This window comes from Ranitomeya variabilis, chromosome 2 (genome assembly GCF_051348905.1).
Source record: "Ranitomeya variabilis isolate aRanVar5 chromosome 2, aRanVar5.hap1, whole genome shotgun sequence".
NCBI lineage: Eukaryota > Metazoa > Chordata > Amphibia > Anura > Dendrobatidae > Ranitomeya > Ranitomeya variabilis.
The window spans coordinates 969,407,210-969,427,413 of NC_135233.1; the positions used below are offsets into that span (position 1 = coordinate 969,407,210).

Genomic DNA, 20,204 nt, shown 5'->3' on the forward strand with positions numbered 1-20,204 from the left:
TTAAAATGTGGAGTCCAAAACGGATCCCATATTCTAAATGTGGCCTCATCAGCGATTTATAAAGGGGTAACAATACAGTATGCTGTGATCGCAGGATTTTATCTCTCATTATATACATCCTCTAAAATCTTATTCGTTTTTGTGGCTGCTGCTTGACATTGAGTACTGCTGCTCAGCTTACTTGTAACCAGAATCCCCAAGTCCTTCTCCTGTTCTGTAGCCTGAGCATACTGCCATTTAATGTATATGAAGCAATAGGATTACTCCGTCCCGTTTCCTGTCATTTAGCCAATTCTTTACCCATCTGCATATAGTTTCCCCAGTCCTTGTTTCTGTAGCTTCAGTATAAGGCTGTTATATGATACAGAATCAAATACCTTTGAAAATTCAAGATAAATCACATCAACCGCATTACCAACATCACAAGATTATACATCAGCAATGTCATGCATATAGGAGCAAACAACAATTGAGATAGTCATGCTCACTACTATTTTAGCATTTATAATGCTCTGTCAGTAATAATTTTGAGTAGGGTCACTGTAGTACCTCTAAATAGTTTTAATGCATATAAACCTAAATCATTCATAAAACCTCATTATCATGTTTCTTAAACGAGTTCTCAAGTGAAAACAAGATTTTAGCTATCCAAAGGGATGATAATGTATTGTTCAGTAGGACCACTGCCGATTAACCCAAATGGGGCACTTTTATCGCTGATAGAAGGGAGCATCAGTGCAAGAGTCCAACCACCACTTCATTCATTCTTTATGGGGCTACCGGAGAAAGATGAGTGCAGAGATCTGCAGCCACATATGGAATGAATGAGTGGCAGTCGAGCACGCACACTACTGCTCCATTTTAATGGAGATAAAAGTACACTGTTCTTCCAATCAATGGGGGCTCTAGTGGTCAATACCCCCATCAATCTTCTAGTTATCACTGGAAAACTTCTTTAAGTGCAGTATATCTATATATTGTAATCACTATGTATCTCATGAAAATAAGTCAACCTAAATAAGTGAACCTTTAGCATTAACTATAAAGTATTACATCTGTTCAGCACACCACATACTGCACATGTACATATAAAATGCCTAAAGAACAATTGTCACCTTCACCATATCATTGAAGCTAATCTGGCTTGTTAGTGCAGCACTCCTCACAGACTGCATGTCTCTTTCATTCTCAAAATGGCAGTTATTGATTGAAGAGCCAGTTGAAAAACAACGCATGTAGGAAAGCTGTTTTTCAGTAGGAAAATTTACAGGTGTGGTCACACGCTCCTGCATCAAATTTACTTTGGAGAATAGAGTTTCTAAGCAACAAGTTGGCATTTCCTTGGTGGTGGAGCCAAAAGTGCCACAACATCAAGTTTCCTGCTCATCTATTCAAAAAAATATAAAGTGGACAACCACTATTTCATTTTCGTTATAGGCTGTTGAATCTTATGGTGTCGATTCACAAGTGACCAACCTCCTTAACAATCTGGATTTCTACGTCCTTCCAGTCTTGAATGTTGATGGCTATGCATACACCTGGTCCTCAGTAAGTTGCTAAGCACATAAGAATGGAGCTAACTTTGAGTCCCTGAAATCTGTCGGAATTGTAATATATTTGGAATTATTCTCTGTAGAACCGTATGTGGAAAAAGACTCGCTCCGTTAACAAAAATAGTTCCTGCATTGGAACTGATCTCAACAGAAACTTTGATGCTGAATGGTGCAGTAAGTGCAGTTCTTCCTTTCGTGAAGAGGTCTTCTATTTTATACACATATAACAGTCCCCTGCCCAAACGTTGCAGTGGACATTTTGCTGCTGAGCATCACCTAGTGTAATAAAGTGACTATTGAAATCAATAGATATTCATTCTATGCATTGAGAGCAGTGGACAAGCGAACAGAACTTCGGTATCAAGATCAACAATAATCAAGGCTCTAGTCTTTAGGACATAGAAGTTGGTTCTTTAAGATTTCCAAATGAACCCTTAAGTATAGCTTTCTTAGTACTTTTCTTTTCCATTAAAGGGACCTGTTACACAGATTTCTCACACTATGCCAACATCATGTGTTTCCTGCCTTTTACATCTAGCTTTATAGCCTCCGGGGCTTTCTCTGTGAAGCCCGAAGTACCTTTCTAGACTTCAACAGTACACTGCGCATGCCCTAGAATGCTGAGTGTCCGAACTTTGTTGTGTCTGGCACATCCTCTATTTGCTGATAAAGTACAAATACACCTTGGATCAATGTATAATTCTTCTGGTAATAATTAGCATGTTGCATGCGTTGGATCATAAATTCATTTCTTTACTCTATGACTTACAGAGAGGTAAAAGAAAGGAATATCATGATTGCATTTGTGGTGGTAGTTTAGTGACAGGTTCCCTTTAAGAACTGTCTTTTAAAACATAATCCTCTGGTAACATGTAGTATTATTTGTGAATATTCCTGACTTTGCAGTGATGCCATTTAGTCAGGAGGAAAGATCCAAAAAGTGCATGAGAAACAAGAATCTTCACTCTACGACACTGAAGAATAAGATCACTCAGTAAAAACACTGTTTTTTCCCACACTACAAAATATCAAACTAAAATGTCATTTGCAGACATGCTGCCAAATTATAGGTCACTCATATAAAGTGTTTTTGTTTTTCTTTTTAAGCTGTTGGAGCTTCTTCAAATGCCTGTGATGACACATATTGTGGTGCTAGTCCCGAATCTGAGAGTGAAAGCAAAGCCCTTGCCAACTTCATCCGCGCGAACCTTTCCTCTATCAAGGCTTACCTGACCATCCATTCTTATTCCCAGAAGTTGATTTTCCCCTATTCCTACAGCTATTGTCTTGCCAAAGATCACACAGAACTGGTGAGTAGGATACGGATTTTCATCTATAGTATATTTATTATTATTATTTATTGTTATAGCGCCATTTATTCCATGGCGCTTTACATGTGAGGAGGGGTATACATAATAAAAACAAGTACAATAATCTTAAACAATACAAGTCATAACTGGTACAGGAGGAGAGAGGACTCTGCCCGCGAAGGCTCACAATCTACAAGGGATGGGTGAGAATACAGTAGGCGAGGATTGAGCTGGTCATGCAGCGGTTTGGTCGATCGGTGGTTACTGCAGGTTGTAGGCTTGTCGGAAGAGGTGGGTCTTCAGGCTCTTTTTGAAGATTTCGATGGTAGGCGAGAGTCTGATGTGTTGTGGTAGAGGGTTCCAGAGTAGGGGTGATAAGCGAGAGAAATCTTGTATACGATTGTGGGAAGAGGAGATAAGAGGGGAGTAGAGAAGGAGATCTTGTGAGGATCGGAGGTTGCTTGTAGGTAAGTACCGGGAGACGAGGTCACAGATGTATGGAGGAGACAGGTTGTGGATGGCTTTGTACGTCTTGGTTAGGGTTTTTTACTGGAGTCTCTGGGCAATGGGGAGCCAGTGAAGGGATTGGCCAGGGAGAGGCCGGGGAATAGCGGGGATACAGGTGGATTAGTCGTGCAGCAGAGTTTAGAATAGATTGGAGGGGTGCGAGAGTGTTAGAGGGGAGGCCACAGAGCAGTAGTTGCAGTAGTCAAGGCGAGAGATGATGAGGGCATGGACTAAGGTTTTTGCAGATTCTTGGTTGAGGAATGTACGGATACGTGAAATATTTTTGAGTTGAAGTCGGCAGGAAGTGGAAAGGGCTTGGATATGTGGTTTGAAGGAGAGATCAGCATCAACGATTGCCCCGAGGCAGCGAGCTTGTGGGACTGGGGAGACTGGGGAGAGTGGGCCGCCATTTACTGTAATGGATAGGTTCATTGGGGGGGTCGAGTGAGATGGGGGAAAGATGATGAATTCTGTTTTGTCCATGTTAAGTTTCAGAGATCTAGAGGAGAAGAAGGATGAAATAGTGGACAGACATTGAGGGATTCTGGTTAGTAGGGAGGTGATATCTGGTCCAGAGATGTAGATCTGTGTGTCATCAGCATAGAGGTGATACTGAAAGCCATGAGATTCTATGAGCTGTCCCAGGCCAAAGGTGTAAATGGAGAAGAGCAGGGGCCCTAGGACTGAACCTTGTGGGACTCCGACAGATAGGGGGCGAGGTGAGGAGGTGGTGTGTGAGTGGGAGACGCTGAATGTCCAGTCTGTTAGGTATGATGAGATCCAGGATAAGGCCAAGTCTGTGATGCCAAAGGATGAGAGGGTCTGTAATATTAGGGAATGGTCCACTGTGTCAAAGGCAGCCGACAGGTTGAGGAGGAGGAGGACAGAGTAGTGTTGCTTGCTCTTGGTGCTTAAGAGGTCATTGGTGACCTTAGTTAGGGCAGTTTCAGTGGAATGGTGTGACCGGAAGCCAGATTGTAAGTGGTCAAAGAGGGAGCAAGAAGAGAGATGGGAGGACAGTTCAAGGTAGACATGTTGTTTCAGTAGTTTGGAGGCATAGGGGAGAAGTGATATAGGGCGATAGCTAGATACAGAGGATGGGTCAAGAGAGGGCTTTTTGAGGATAGGTGTGATGGAGGCATGTTTAAAGCTTGAGGGGAAAACACCAGTTGTTAGTGATAGGTTGAAGAGATGGGTTAGGGTTGGGATGAAGACTGTGGTGAGGTTTGGGATGAAGTGGGATGGGATCGGGTCAAGTGCACAGGTGGTGAGATGCGGTCTTGAGAGTAGAGTGGAGAGTTGATCTTCTGTAATGGTGGAGAAGTTGGATTTGGAGGTGGAGGGCTGGGAAGTCGGGAGGAAGGGCTCTGGGGCTTGTTGACCAAAACTGTCTCTGATGTTATTTAAAAATCTTCTGCAGAGAAATTGGGTTTCTCATATCAATTTTGGGGTCAACTTTTAAAGGTAGTGCAGTTTTCTTCTAAAAAGCAAAAAAATTATTTTACTATCAAAACTGTAAAGTTATAGAACTTGCTGCCATGACTTTGTAATGGATGAAAGTATGGATAGATTTAAAGAAGCCTTAAATCTGTGTATACAGAATGTGTATGTACTGTAGTGCTAGGGTGCTAATGTACTCACCTACCGTCGCCTTCTCTAGAATCCAGGGCTATTCCGCTCTTCTTTTGAATGATCAAAAATGAGAAAATCTTCAGCACTCAAAAATAAATTGTTTATTACCCAATATTCATGTGAAAACAGAGAGGCAAATCATCCACCACATATGTAAAAAAAGAATAAGGCACTGGTATATACAGATATTCTTCCACCACGACAGCCAAATCTGTGTTGTGACACAGACATCGGCTGCTCATCTCTGCACACAGGCGCTCTTACTGCTCAGGCAGATATGCCATATATATTTAATTACCAGAGACCTGTTTCACACAGATTTGGCTTGAGAAACCATTATATAGCCAAAACATTGCAGCGGAAGTATATCTGTATATACCAGTGCCTTATTCTTTTTTTTACATATGTGGTGGACAATTTGCCTTTTTGAATAGTTGGATTTTTTTCTTCAGAGCACCAAATCCCTATTTCAGTGAGCACCCCTTAGATCTTTAACAGCGTATACTTCTTCTGAATGATGTCACTGCTCTTCAGACTATGCAGGTCACACTGAGCTCTGTGTCAGCAGGATATCTCTTTTACAATGTAAGCCTATGAGGCCTTGTTCTGACATCCCATAGGCTTACATGGTAAAAACCATTTCTGGGTCACATAAAGAGCAGTGTAATCTGGAGTCTGAAGAGCAGTGACATCACCGAGAAGAGGAGCAGAGCGGCACTGGATCCCAAGGATGGTAGTGGTAGGTGTGTATGTGAAGACACTGACAATAGTCAAAATTGATGCAGAAAGGTCTTTTTCCAATTCAAACTGGGAACATGCGCAGAAAAACATTGAGACATTTGCATGCAGCAAGAAGTTCCCAATGTGCATACACCAATTCAATGTAATGTTGGTGCAAGATATGGAGAGGCAGAGATGTCAGCCTCGTAAGGCAAAAACAGATGGATTGGCTACAGATACATTTCCTGGACCCCTCCAAGCTGAATATGTCCTAAGTAGTGTTGAGCATTCCGATACTGCAAATATCGGGTATCGGCCGATATTCGCGGTATTGGAATTCCGATACTGAGTTCCGATACTTTCAGTATATCGAATACCGGAATCGGAAGTTCCCATAGTGCAATGAGCCAGTTTGATTTAATTCAGCCAATGAGGAATCCTAAGAAGTGTGGGCACATCCTGTTATGCATGTTAGGCATGTAAGTAAGGGCATGGCTGTGATTGGCTGCTGAAATGATGTCATGATGCACTATAAAAGCTGCTGCCGCCATTTTGGGTTCACTCTGCTGTGAATTCAGTTAGGGACAGGACACTGCTGTTCTGACTGAGGGATAGTTTGAGATAGCGATTTGCTTCATTGTGCTTTACCCAGGCTAATTTAGCAACCGCTGTGTGAGAACCTTGTTTTTGCCTTGCAGCGCTGTTCACGGCTGTCTGCAAGGTCTGTGTGTGAGCGCAGCTCACACTGTAGCCTGTTCTGCAGCCACAGCTGGTTGTAGTCAGCTCAGCGTGCGTCACTGCCTCATACTGTTCCATTGTCCTTTTTTCAATTAGTGCTGCCTGCTGCACATTTTTTCTGACTTATCCTATTAGTGGGTTTCCATCCGTATCCTGCTAGATTGTGGAAAAACACTATATAGGAGTACATAGAGGAGCTTTTTTGGCCTTGCAGCGCTATTCACGGCTGTCTGCAAGGTCTCTGTGTGAGTGCAGCTCATGCTGTAGTCTGTTCTGCAGCCACAGCTGGTTGTGGTCAGCTCAGCGTGTGTCACGGCCTCATACTGTTCCATTGTCCTATTTTTCAATTAGTGCTGCCTGCTGCACATTTTTTGAGATTTATCCTATTAGTGGGTTTCCATCCGTATCCTGCTAGATTGCAGAAAAACACTATATAGGAGTACATAGAGTAGCCTTTCTGCAGCCTTGTGCCCTGCAGCCCCAGCCAGATTAGTATTAGCCTATTTTTGGAGCCTCATCAATTGCATTGTAGGTTACCTTCCTGCATTGTAATTGCTTCAAAAAATTTGTGATACTATCGGTTTTACATCTTTGGGCACATCCAGTGTCTTTTTGTGAAAAAAACAAAAAGTTAATAAAGCTCACCAAACACTCCACTTTACAGTTGTATAGGCCACATTAGCTCATATTAAAGTCTAGTCCACACTTTATAAAATTAGTGTTTCTTATACCTGTTAGCAGCTGTTCAGGAATAAGCACACTAAGCCCTTAGTACTTTTCTGTCTATCTTTATCAGTCTACCAAGATGAAGAAGGCAGGGAGTAAGGCACGTGGTCATGGGCGTGGAGTTTCTGCAGGGAGAGGATGTGAGGATTCTGTGCCTGCTGCAGCCACCGGTGACTCATCATCCCCCAGTTTTACCAGGGAACAGTCCTTCATGCGCAGCTTTGTAGGAGCTCGCCATACCCCACTGCTGCGGGATGAACAAATTGAAGCCATTGTCGGATGGATGGCAGCTAACGCATCGACTTCAATTAGTGCCACATCCTCTCAGGCACATAACACTGAAGAGCACCCATCTGTCTCTTCACCACCTGCCAAATTGCCCAGGCAGTCAGAGAGCCCAGGACAGGAGCCATCTCTACTTCTGTTCTCTGAATCTCTTGGCTTGGAAAGAGGGGACCAGCCAAGCAGCATTCGAGAAACTGAAGAAGAGGCAGTATGCAGTAATGTGCAAAAGCTTTGTCTCTCTGAATCCGAAGAGGTGGATGGGCCAGTGCCTACGGTCAGCACTCCTAAGTACGCATCTGATGATGAGACTCAGGTGCCACTTTCTGGTGCGTACTGTGCTGCCGAGACTTCCCAGGAGAAGCAGTTGTTGGAAGAGGGTAGTGTAGATGATGAGTTCCTTGACCCATCATGGCGTGAGGGAGAGATTCCCCGAACGGCCCAAAAAGGAGGGGGAGGGAGGGGGAAGACTGCATTGCCTGTAGCCTCCACTTCGGCACCCATTAGGAGCATGCCTCTTCCAAAAGTCATTAATTTAGCAGCTGCAGTTTGGAATTACCAGACTGTTGCACAACTCTTAGGATAAATATCTTAATCAGCAGGAAGAGTGTAACCCATAATTAAAACATAACTTTTACTGGTATGGTTAAAATAGACATTAATAAACAATAATAGTGCTCACGCCGAAAACTGTGCAGAATAAAAACTGGTTCAGTCTCACCGATTGTAGACGTGGGATGCCCACACAATTGAGGAAGGGTCCCAAAAGGGGGGGTCCAGTATAGCACCAAAAAATTCTGGGGTAGGGGACCTGTTCCCTACTCCCCTGTCGTGCCCCAGCAATTGACTCCTGTCCTAACAAGGACAGGCCCGAGTATGCCCTGCTATGGACACCCCCCACCAAAACAATAGTAACCAACGCCTCCCAACGCGTTTCTTCTCCGGTCACGGAAATTCATCAGGGGAGTTTGAGAGATATCAATGGGCAAGGTATGCTCAAATGTCCATTATAATGTAGGTATCAGCAGTGGCTGTGTACCCTCAAGGTAGATGTTTAGAAGTGGCCGCTCGCCACAATCAGTGAGTGACCCGGCATAGCACCCGCTGTCCACTTATATAATATATCCTGTCCCGCCCTCAAAACGGTCATTCGGTCCTCCCCCCTCCATATATTGTGTGGCCACAATCCCCATATTGTCCCATACCATTCAGTTGGAACGCACGCCGGCTCCTCCATCCGGTACACGTGCATACTCCACTCGTCGCGCATACCGGAAGTGTCGGCGCCATCTTGTGATCGTCACTTCCGGTGCGCGGCCTCCGTTCTGCGCTCCACTCTTGGACCGCAAGCCAAATCCAGGCAACGGGGCGAGATATTAACGTCACAGGTGCGCATGCCCAACGACCCAACACTGCACCATATCCTCAGGGATGGACTACCAACCTCGTACATCAGTACAGACAGGCTGACGTACCAAAGCTTCATCTATAAATGATGATGTAACAGACGCAGCTGGATACATGCGTGTAATTGCTCAGGCTGTGCTTCATATATCACAAAATAAGTTTAATTACCTATGTTGCTACAACACTTGATAAATGTATATCCCATGAATACCGTTTTGTAGCATGGGTATCTACATGTATGTTGTCTGGAAGTGTCCAGACAAACTTATTATCCAGCACATTAGAAATATCAGACCAAATCTTGGATATTAGGAATAGCACCCAGGTGCTCACATAGATGCAGTCTCAGTCATGTCAGTACTATGAAGGTGGGACCAAACAACCGGGGGGGGGGGGGGGTTTGGGGGGAGGGAGGGGAGGAACCACATAGACCCGGGGCTATAAGTTATTGGGGGGACACCAAATACGGACAGACATCCACTTATTGAGTCAGCACAAATGTCAGACATATGTCAATTTAACAAACACATCCCCCACTACTGGAAAATCACCCGATTCCAATAAAATGCACCATCGGTCCCAGTTTATTCATAAGGGGGAACAAGGCAAGCAGAATAATGATCCTGCTCACATACATTGCAAATGTTTTGTTTATTATGGCTAGTTTGAGGGCAAGCAGAGTAGAACACCACCCATTCACCTGTACATGTTGGAACCAGAAATAATAGTAATAATAAATCCCCAAGAACCCGCAGGATAGGGGTCAAACGAAACAAGAACCCCGGTTTAGGGAGGAAAGGGCTAAAGGACATCCCAGGAGACATCCAAAAGGACTATAGGGAGCACAGGGCCACCAAGCATAGAGAGACCTATAAAAAACATCCAAAATTGAGCTGATCATTGAGTCCTTGGGGATGGCAGGTGTCCAGCAAAAATATCCACCTTGCCTCTCTTTGTAGTAGTATTTTATCAAAGTCACCTCCCCTTAGTGGTGGAGTAACCTTATCAATCCCCATAAAGCTGAAGACCCGGACGTCCCCACCATGATATGTGTTCGCATGTCTAGCAATGGGGGTATCCCTCTGATTACGGATATCCCCCAGATGTTCCCCTACCCGTCTCCTCAGTTCCCGGGTAGTCTTGCCGATATAGGAGATGCCACAGGTACATAGAGCTCGGTACACCACTCCTTTAGATTTACAATTAATGAACTCTTTTATGAAATATGTCTTCTGCGTATTAATGTTATAGAATTCGTTACCTGTCTGCATTGATGCACATGTCACACAGGTTCCACACCTATAGCAGCCCCTCGGTCTATTTGGCAACCAGGTAGAATTCACCGGTGTAGTGAAGTGGCTATGTACCAAACGGTCACCTAGAGTTTTACATTTCCTATAGGTGACTTGAGGCAGTGTGCCCACTACCTCCTTCAGATCATTATCCATCGTCAATACACCCCAATGCTTCTTTAGAATAGTTCTGACCAACGGGGCTCCATTATCAAAGGCACAAACCATTCTAATGGCGTTAGAGCCAGAGCTCTCCCTGTTGCATGGCATCAAGAGATCACTCCTAGCCCGGGCAATGGCGTGCTGATACGCCTCCCTCAGCACCCGATCAGGATAGCCCCTCTCAGAGAATCTCAATCTAAGGTCCCTGGCTTTGATTTTAAAATCCGCCTCATCCGAACAGTTCCTTCTTAGACGTAGGTACTGGCCTTTTGGGATACCTTTTTTGAGGGAGTACGGGTGGTTACTATCCCATCTCAATACAGAATTGGTGGAAGTGGGTTTTCTGAAGATTGTGGTATCCAGACCATCACCACGACTATTCTTGGATATCAGGGTGTCAAGAAAGGGGAGACTATTTTCCTCTATTTCAAATGTGAACCTTAGGCCCAGATTATTTACATTCAGTGATGCCATAAACCTCAGGAACATCTCCTTGGTGCCCTTCCACAGGACAAACACGTCGTCTATAAATCGGACCCAAAGGTCAATATAGACGGTGAACTCTTCATTATTCTCGATGAAGACGGTACGGTCCTCCCACCAGCCCAGGAACAAATTGGCATAACTGGGTGCACAAGGGCTACCCATCGCCGTGCCCCTGAGCTGGTGGAGGATTTTTTTGTCAAAGAAAAAATAATTGTTATTGAGGACAAAATCCAGAAGGGTCAACACAAATTCATTATGCGGAGCAAATTGTTGGCCCCTCGTTCTCAAAAAATATTGTGTCCCTTGGATACCATATTTATGAGGGATGGAAGAATATAAAGCTTCCACATCAATACTTATGAGGAGTGTTCCAGGTTCCAAGGTGATCCCCTCAAGGCGTCGCAGCAGGTCCATCGTGTCCCTAATATAAGAGGGAAGAGATGTCACAAATGGTCTCAGGATCTGATCTATATAAATGCCCAAATTTTGGCAGATACTCCCTATCCCCGAGACTATAGGTCTACCCTTTAAAGGCACAGTACCCTTATGCACCTTAGGTAAGGCGTAAAAGGTGGCCATGATCGGATGCTGAGGGAGAAGGAAATCATATTCCTCCTGACTAATAAGTTTGTCAAGTATGGCATTTTGCAAAATGGTCCCCAATTCTCCAATACACCGCACTGTTGGATCCTGTGGTACTCGGGTGTAGGTGGTCTGATCATTCAATAAGGCCAGGCACATCTCTTTATAGCCCTCCACCCCCATAATCACCACATTGCCCCCTTTGTCAGAGGGCTTACATATAATTGTTTTATCTGTCTCAAGGTTGTGGAGAGCTGTGATCTGTGCTTTATTAAGATTGTGTCTGGCCCCGATCCCCGTGAGTTGTTTAACATCCCTTATGACCAGGTTGAGGAAGATGTCAATAGCTGATACATCCCCCCCCACTGGTGCCATCCTCTTACTTGGGTTCCTCAGCTGTGTAAATGGGCCCAGACCCTTAGATGTTTGGGGCATAACCTCCAAATCTGCCAATAGCTGAACATCATGTAGCATATCGGGAGAAATACCCAAATCTGCAGCAGTTTTTTTGTCTTTCTGTTTGTATAGTTTATGCCATCTTAACCTCCTGGCAAATAGATGCAGGTCTTTCACAACCTCAAATAAAGCAAAGTCGGAAGTCGGAACAAAGGAGAGTCCCTTAGATAAGACTGACATTTCAGTGGAGTTCAGATGTCTATTTGATAAGTTGATGACCTGTGGAGCTAGTCCCTGTAGCTCCTTAGTTGGTAGGGACGATCTAAAAAACCAGGTCTAGGGGTGGAGGAATGATATCTCCCTCCTCTCTGGTACCCTCTGTTTCTACCCCGTTGGCGTCCTCTCGATGACCCGGTTCTCCCCTCTGTGTCAGATATGTCAGTTTCTGTAGAAGAGAGCTCCGTCTCCCTATCAACCCTCTCCTGGCGTTCTCCCACTACTTGATAGATTTTATTGTCCTTAAAATCTTGTAGATCTCTGAGGTATTGTTTGTGTTTCCTCTCTTTTAAGTTATATTGAAACTTCTCAATTGTGTTTTGCAGCTGACTCTCCTTTGTCCCAAAATCGCTTTCAGTGCTAAACTTTTTAGTAATCTCAATATGTTCCTTGAGTTTTTGGTTAAGTCTCTCCAAATTAACCCTTTCCTCACTAACCAATATCTGCATGAGCCTCAGGGAACTAGATGTAGCCTCCTTTTCCCATAAGCTCATTAGTTGTGGTGTTCTACAGCGTATAGCTGGTAATAACGAGATGCGGAGCCCCCTTGGTACAATATTATTTGCTATATAGTTTTCTAGGCTCTGCAACTCCCACCACGATACTATTTGTTCCTTATAGATTCTGGTAAGATCTTTAAATACCGTACTGTATGTAGGCGTATATTTCTTTTGTACAAAAGTCTTTTCTGAGAAAATATCCCTGGCTTCTGTCAACCATAAATCAGTGTCTGGCCCTGCCGCCAGGAACCCAGCCATACCAAAACTAGAGAATATTTATTTAGCAGCTGCAGTTTGGAATTACCAGACTGTTGCACAACTCTTAGGATAAATATCTTAATCAGCAGGAAGAGTGTAACCCATAATTAAAACATAACTTTTACTGGTATGGTTAAAATAGACATTAATAAACAATAATAGTGCTCACGCCGAAAACTGTGCAGAATAAAAACTGGTTCAGTCTCACCGATTGTAGACGTGGGATGCCCACACAATTGAGGAAGGGTCCCAAAAGGGGGGGTCCAGTATAGCACCAAAAAATTCTGGGGTAGGGGACCTGTTCCCTACTCCCCTGTCGTGCCCCAGCAATTGACTCCTGTCCTAACAAGGACAGGCCCGAGTATGCCCTGCTATGGACACCCCCCACCAAAACAATAGTAACCAACGCCTCCCAACGCGTTTCTTCTCCGGTCACGGAAATTCATCAGGGGAGTTTGAGAGATATCAATGGGCAAGGTATGCTCAAATGTCCATTATAATGTAGGTATCAGCAGTGGCTGTGTACCCTCAAGGTAGATGTTTAGAAGTGGCCGCTCGCCACAATCAGTGAGTGACCCGGCATAGCACCCGCTGTCCACTTATATAATATATCCTGTCCCGCCCTCAAAACGGTCATTCGGTCCTCCCCCCTCCATATATTGTGTGGCCACAATCCCCATATTGTCCCATACCATTCAGTTGGAACGCACGCCGGCTCCTCCATCCGGTACACGTGCATACTCCACTCGTCGCGCATACCGGAAGTGTCGGCGCCATCTTGTGATCGTCACTTCCGGTGCGCGGCCTCCGTTCTGCGCTCCACTCTTGGACCGCAAGCCAAATCCAGGCAACGGGGCGAGATATTAACGTCACAGGTGCGCATGCCCAACGACCCAACACTGCACCATATCCTCAGGGATGGACTACCAACCTCGTACATCAGTACAGACAGGCTGACGTACCAAAGCTTCATCTATAAATGATGATGTAACAGACGCAGCTGGATACATGCGTGTAATTGCTCAGGCTGTGCTTCATATATCACAAAATAAGTTTAATTACCTATGTTGCTACAACACTTGATAAATGTATATCCCATGAATACCGTTTTGTAGCATGGGTATCTACATGTATGTTGTCTGGAAGTGTCCAGACAAACTTATTATCCAGCACATTAGAAATATCAGACCAAATCTTGGATATTAGGAATAGCACCCAGGTGCTCACATAGATGCAGTCTCAGTCATGTCAGTACTATGAAGGTGGGACCAAACAATTAATTTGGGTTAATTTGGAGAGACTTAACCAAAAACTCAAGGAACATATTGAGATTACTAAAAAGTTTAGCACTGAAAGCGATTTTGGGACAAAGGAGAGTCAGCTGCAAAACACAATTGAGAAGTTTCAATATAACTTAAAAGAGAGGAAACACAAACAATACCTCAGAGATCTACAAGATTTTAAGGACAATAAAATCTATCAAGTAGTGGGAGAACGCCAGGAGAGGGTTGATAGGGAGACGGAGCTCTCTTCTACAGAAACTGACATATCTGACACAGAGGGGAGAACCGGGTCATCGAGAGGACGCCAACGGGGTAGAAACAGAGGGTACCAGAGAGGAGGGAGATATCATTCCTCCACCCCTAGACCTGGTTTTTTAGATCGTCCCTACCAACTAAGGAGCTACAGGGACTAGCTCCACAGGTCATCAACTTATCAAATAGACATCTGAACTCCACTGAAATGTCAGTCTTATCTAAGGGACTCTCCTTTGTTCCGACTTCCGACTTTGCTTTATTTGAGGTTGTGAAAGACCTGCATCTATTTGCCAGGAGGTTAAGATGGCATAAACTATACAAACAGAAAGACAAAAAAACTGCTGCAGATTTGGGTATTTCTCCCGATATGCTACATGATGTTCAGCTATTGGCAGATTTGGAGGTTATGCCCCAAACATCTAAGGGTCTGGGCCCATTTACACAGCTGAGGAACCCAAGTAAGAGGATGGCACCAGTGGGGGGGGATGTATCAGCTATTGACATCTTCCTCAACCTGGTCATAAGGGATGTTAAACAACTCACGGGGATCGGGGCCAGACACAATCTTAATAAAGCACAGATCACAGCTCTCCACAACCTTGAGACAGATAAAACAATTATATGTAAGCCCTCTGACAAAGGGGGCAATGTGGTGATTATGGGGGTGGAGGGCTATAAAGAGATGTGCCTGGCCTTATTGAATGATCAGACCACCTACACCCGAGTACCACAGGATCCAACAGTGCGGTGTATTGGAGAATTGGGGACCATTTTGCAAAATGCCATACTTGACAAACTTATTAGTCAGGAGGAATATGATTTCCTTCTCCCTCAGCATCCGATCATGGCCACCTTTTACGCCTTACCTAAGGTGCATAAGGGTACTGTGCCTTTAAAGGGTAGACCTATAGTCTCGGGGATAGGGAGTATCTGCCAAAATTTGGGCATTTATATAGATCAGATCCTGAGACCATTTGTGACATCTCTTCCCTCTTATATTAGGGACACGATGGACCTGCTGCGACGCCTTGAGGGGATCACCTTGGAACCTGGAACACTCCTCATAAGTATTGATGTGGAAGCTTTATATTCTTCCATCCCTCATAAATATGGTATCCAAGGGACACAATATTTTTTGAGAACGAGGGGCCAACAATTTGCTCCGCATAATGAATTTGTGTTGACCCTTCTGGATTTTGTCCTCAATAACAATTATTTTTTCTTTGACAAAAAAATCCTCCACCAGCTCAGGGGCACGGCGATGGGTAGCCCTTGTGCACCCAGTTATGCCAATTTGTTCCTGGGCTGGTGGGAGGACCGTACCGTCTTCATCGAGAATAATGAAGAGTTCACCGTCTATATTGACCTTTGGGTCCGATTTATAGACGACGTGTTTGTCCTGTGGAAGGGCACCAAGGAGATGTTCCTGAGGTTTATGGCATCACTGAATGTAAATAATCTGGGCCTAAGGTTCACATTTGAAATAGAGGAAAATAGTCTCCCCTTTCTTGACACCCTGATATCCAAGAATAGTCGTGGTGATGGTCTGGATACCACAATCTTCAGAAAACCCACTTCCACCAATTCTGTATTGAGATGGGATAGTAACCACCCGTACTCCCTCAAAAAAGGTATCCCAAAAGGCCAGTACCTACGTCTAAGAAGGAACTGTTCGGATGAGGCGGATTTTAAAATCAAAGCCAGGGACCTTAGATTGAGATTCTCTGAGAGGGGCTATCCTGATCGGGTGCTGAGGGAGGCGTATCAGCACGCCATTGCCCGGGCTAGGAGTGATCTCTTGATGCCATGCAACAGGGAGAGCTCTGGCTCTAACGCCATTAGAATGGTTTGTGCCTTTGATAATGGAGCCCCGTTGGTCAGAACTATTCTAAAGAAGCATTGGGGTGTATTGACGATGGATAATGATCTGAAGGAGGTAGTGGGCACACTGCCTCAAGTCACCTATAGGAAATGTAAAACTCTAGGTGACCGTTTGGTACATAGCCACTTCACTACACCGGTGAATTCTACCTGGTTGCCAAATAGACCGAGGGGCTGCTATAGGTGTGGAACCTGTGTGACATGTGCATCAATGCAGACAGGTAACGAATTCTATAACATTAATACGCAGAAGACATATTTCATAAAAGAGTTCATTAATTGTAAATCTAAAGGAGTGGTGTACCGAGCTCTATGTACCTGTGGCATCTCCTATATCGGCAAGACTACCCGGGAACTGAGGAGACGGGTAGGGGAACATCTGGGGGATATCCGTAATCAGAGGGATACCCCCATTGCTAGACATGCGAACACATATCATGGTGGGGACGTCCGGGTCTTCAGCTTTATGGGGATTGATAAGGTTACTCCACCACTAAGGGGAGGTGACTTTGATAAAATACTACTACAAAGAGAGGCAAGGTGGATATTTTTGCTGGACACCTGCCATCCCCAAGGACTCAATGATCAGCTCAATTTTGGATGTTTTTTATAGGTCTCTCTATGCTTGGTGGCCCTGTGCTCCCTATAGTCCTTTTGGATGTCTCCTGGGATGTCCTTTAGCCCTTTCCTCCCTAAACCGGGGTTCTTGTTTCGTTTGACCCCTATCCTGCGGGTTCTTGGGGATTTATTATTACTATTATTTCTGGTTCCAACATGTACAGGTGAATGGGTGGTGTTCTACTCTGCTTGCCTTCAAACTAGCCATAATAAACAAAACATTTGCAATGTATGTGAGCAGGATCATTATTCTGCTTGCCTTGTTCCCCCTTATGAATAAACTGGGACCGATGGTGCATTTTATTGGAATCGGGTGATTTTCCAGTAGTGGGGGATGTGTTTGTTAAATTGACATATGTCTGACATTTGTGCTGACTCAATAAGTGGATGTCTGTCCGTATTTGGTGTCCCCCCAATAACTTATAGCCCCGGGTCTATGTGGTTCCTCCCCTCCCTCCCCCCAAACCCCCCCCCCCCCCCCCCCGGTTGTTTGGTCCCACCTTCATAGTACTGACATGACTGAGACTGCATCTATGTGAGCACCTGGGTGCTATTCCTAATATCCAAGATTTGGTCTGATATTTCTAATGTGCTGGATAATAAGTTTGTCTGGACACTTCCAGACAACATACATGTAGATACCCATGCTACAAAACGGTATTCATGGGATATACATTTATCAAGTGTTGTAGCAACATAGGTAATTAAACTTATTTTGTGATATATGAAGCACAGCCTGAGCAATTACACGCATGTATCCAGCTGCGTCTGTTACATCATCATTTATAGATGAAGCTTTGGTACGTCAGCCTGTCTGTACTGATGTACGAGGTTGGTAGTCCATCCCTGAGGATATGGTGCAGTGTTGGGTCGTTGGGCATGCGCACCTGTGACGTTAATATCTCGCCCCGTTGCCTGGATTTGGCTTGCGGTCCAAGAGTGGAGCGCAGAACGGAGGCCGCGCACCGGAAGTGACGATCACAAGATGGCGCCGACACTTCCGGTATGCGCGACGAGTGGAGTATGCACGTGTACCGGATGGAGGAGCCGGCGTGCGTTCCAACTGAATGGTATGGGACAATATGGGGATTGTGGCCACACAATATATGGAGGGGGGAGGACCGAATGACCGTTTTGAGGGCGGGACAGGATATATTATATAAGTGGACAGCGGGTGCTATGCCGGGTCACTCACTGATTGTGGCGAGCGGCCACTTCTAAACATCTACCTTGAGGGTACACAGCCACTGCTGATACCTACATTATAATGGACATTTGAGCATACCTTGCCCATTGATATCTCTCAAACTCCCCTGATGAATTTCCGTGACCGGAGAAGAAACGCGTTGGGAGGCGTTGGTTACTATTGTTTTGGTGGGGGGTGTCCATAGCAGGGCATACTCGGGCCTGTCCTTGTTAGGACAGGAGTCAATTGCTGGGGCACGACAGGGGAGTAGGGAACAGGTCCCCTACCCCAGAATTTTTTGGTGCTATACTGGACCCCCCCTTTTGGGACCCTTCCTCAATTGTGTGGGCATCCCACGTCTACAATCGGTGAGACTGAACCAGTTTTTATTCTGCACAGTTTTCGGCGTGAGCACTATTATTGTTTATTAATGTCTATTTTAACCATACCAGTAAAAGTTATGTTTTAATTATGGGTTACACTCTTCCTGCTGATTAAGCTCTTCCAAAAGTCAAAACGGGCGCTCCAAAGACCTGCGGTGTCTGGTCCTTTTTTGACACAGTTGCAGATGACATTTGCTTTGTCAAATGCAAGCTGTGTAATCAGAAAGTCAAAAGAGGGAAAAGTGTCAGCAACTTCAATACCACAAATATGTGGAAACATGTGCGGACCAAGCACGTGGTGGAGTTACAAAAACACACTGAAGACCTAGGCCAACCTACAACGACACCTACCACCTCTTCAGCTTGTGTTGTAGCGTCTTCCTCCAGCTCACACACAGCTGGTTCGGCTTCCTCACAGGATCACCATGGAAGAACCTCTGGCACTGTTGTCCAGAAACCCAGTGTAATTCCACCCACAGCACCACGTACCCTGTCATCCTCACACTCCCAGGCCAGTCTATAGCCATCGGTAGCACAGGCATGGGAGAAAAGGTGCCCATACTCGGCAAACCAATACTGAGCACAGGCTCTGAATGCTGGCATTGCAAAACTACTGTCCCTTGAAATGCTATCATTCAGGCTGGTGGAGACTGACACCTTCCGTAACTTCATGGCATTGGCAGTCCCACAATACAACGTGCCTAGCTGCTTTTATTTCAGCAGGCAAGCTGTCCCTGCCCTGCAAAAGCATGTGGAGGGAAAAATTAAACATGCGCTACTAAATGCCATCAGTAGCAAAGTCCACCTGACCACCGATGCGTGTACCAGTCACCATGGACAGGGACAATACCCTTCCCTCACTGCCCATTGGGTAAATGTTATGGAGCCGGGGACAGATCTTGAGAGTGGCACTGTACGTGTTCTGCCAACTCCAAGGAATGCAGGAATCCAGTCTGTACACATTGACTCCTCCTCATACTCCAGTTCCTCAGAATCATCGCTGCAGGAGCCGTCACAGTCCACCTCCACAAGGACCCGTGAACGTTTACCTGTTACGACCGATATGAGCACAGCTGTAGCCAAACGTCAACAGGCCATCTTGAAATTAATTTATTTGGGGAATCGAAGCCACACAGCGCAGGAGCTCTGGAATGCCATCAAGCAGGAGAGCGACATGTGGCTTGTGCCAGCGAATCTCCAGCCAGGCATGGTAGTGTGTGACAATGGCCGAAATCTGGTGGCAGCTATGGGCCTAGGCAACCTCACTCACATCCCATGTCTGGCACATGTGCTCAGCTTGGTCATGCAGAGTTTTTTGAGGGACTATCCAGATCTTCATGCACTGCTGCACATGGTCCGCCTAGAGTGCGCTCACTTGTGGCGTTCCAGCATTGCAAGATCGCGCATTGCAGCTCTGCAGCGCCGATTCCGCCTTCCAGAACATCGCATCATATGTGACCTACCAACCAGGTGGAATTCAACGTTACATATGTTGGAGCGGTTGTGTGAGCAGCAGGCAGCAGTAATGGAGTACCAGCTGCATCAGGCGCAAACAAGTCCCACTGCATGCCGTTCACACTTCACCACCACTAAGTGGTCCTCTATGAAGGACATCTGCCACATTTTGCGTGCCTTCGATGATTCCACGTGGATGGCGAGTGCCGATGATGCACTAGTCAGCATGACTATCCCCCTTATCTGCCTGCTTGAAAAAACGCTGCAAGCACTAAGGGAGGAGGTTGTGGACGAGGTGGAGGATGATGAGTCACAA

At 45.3% G+C, this 20,204-nt stretch overlaps 1 protein-coding gene across 1 annotated transcript in view; it reads left to right on the forward strand.

Annotated features, from left to right (window-relative positions):
- LOC143810075 (carboxypeptidase B-like) overlaps positions 1–20,204 on the forward strand; it is a 52,460-nt gene that overhangs the window by 20,007 nt on the left and 12,249 nt on the right. The window contains exons 7-9 of the mRNA XM_077292960.1: positions 1,438–1,548; positions 1,637–1,727; positions 2,661–2,863. Of these exons, the coding sequence (XP_077149075.1) occupies positions 1,438–1,548; positions 1,637–1,727; positions 2,661–2,863 (405 nt within the window). The remainder of the gene's footprint in view (positions 1–1,437; positions 1,549–1,636; positions 1,728–2,660; positions 2,864–20,204) is intronic.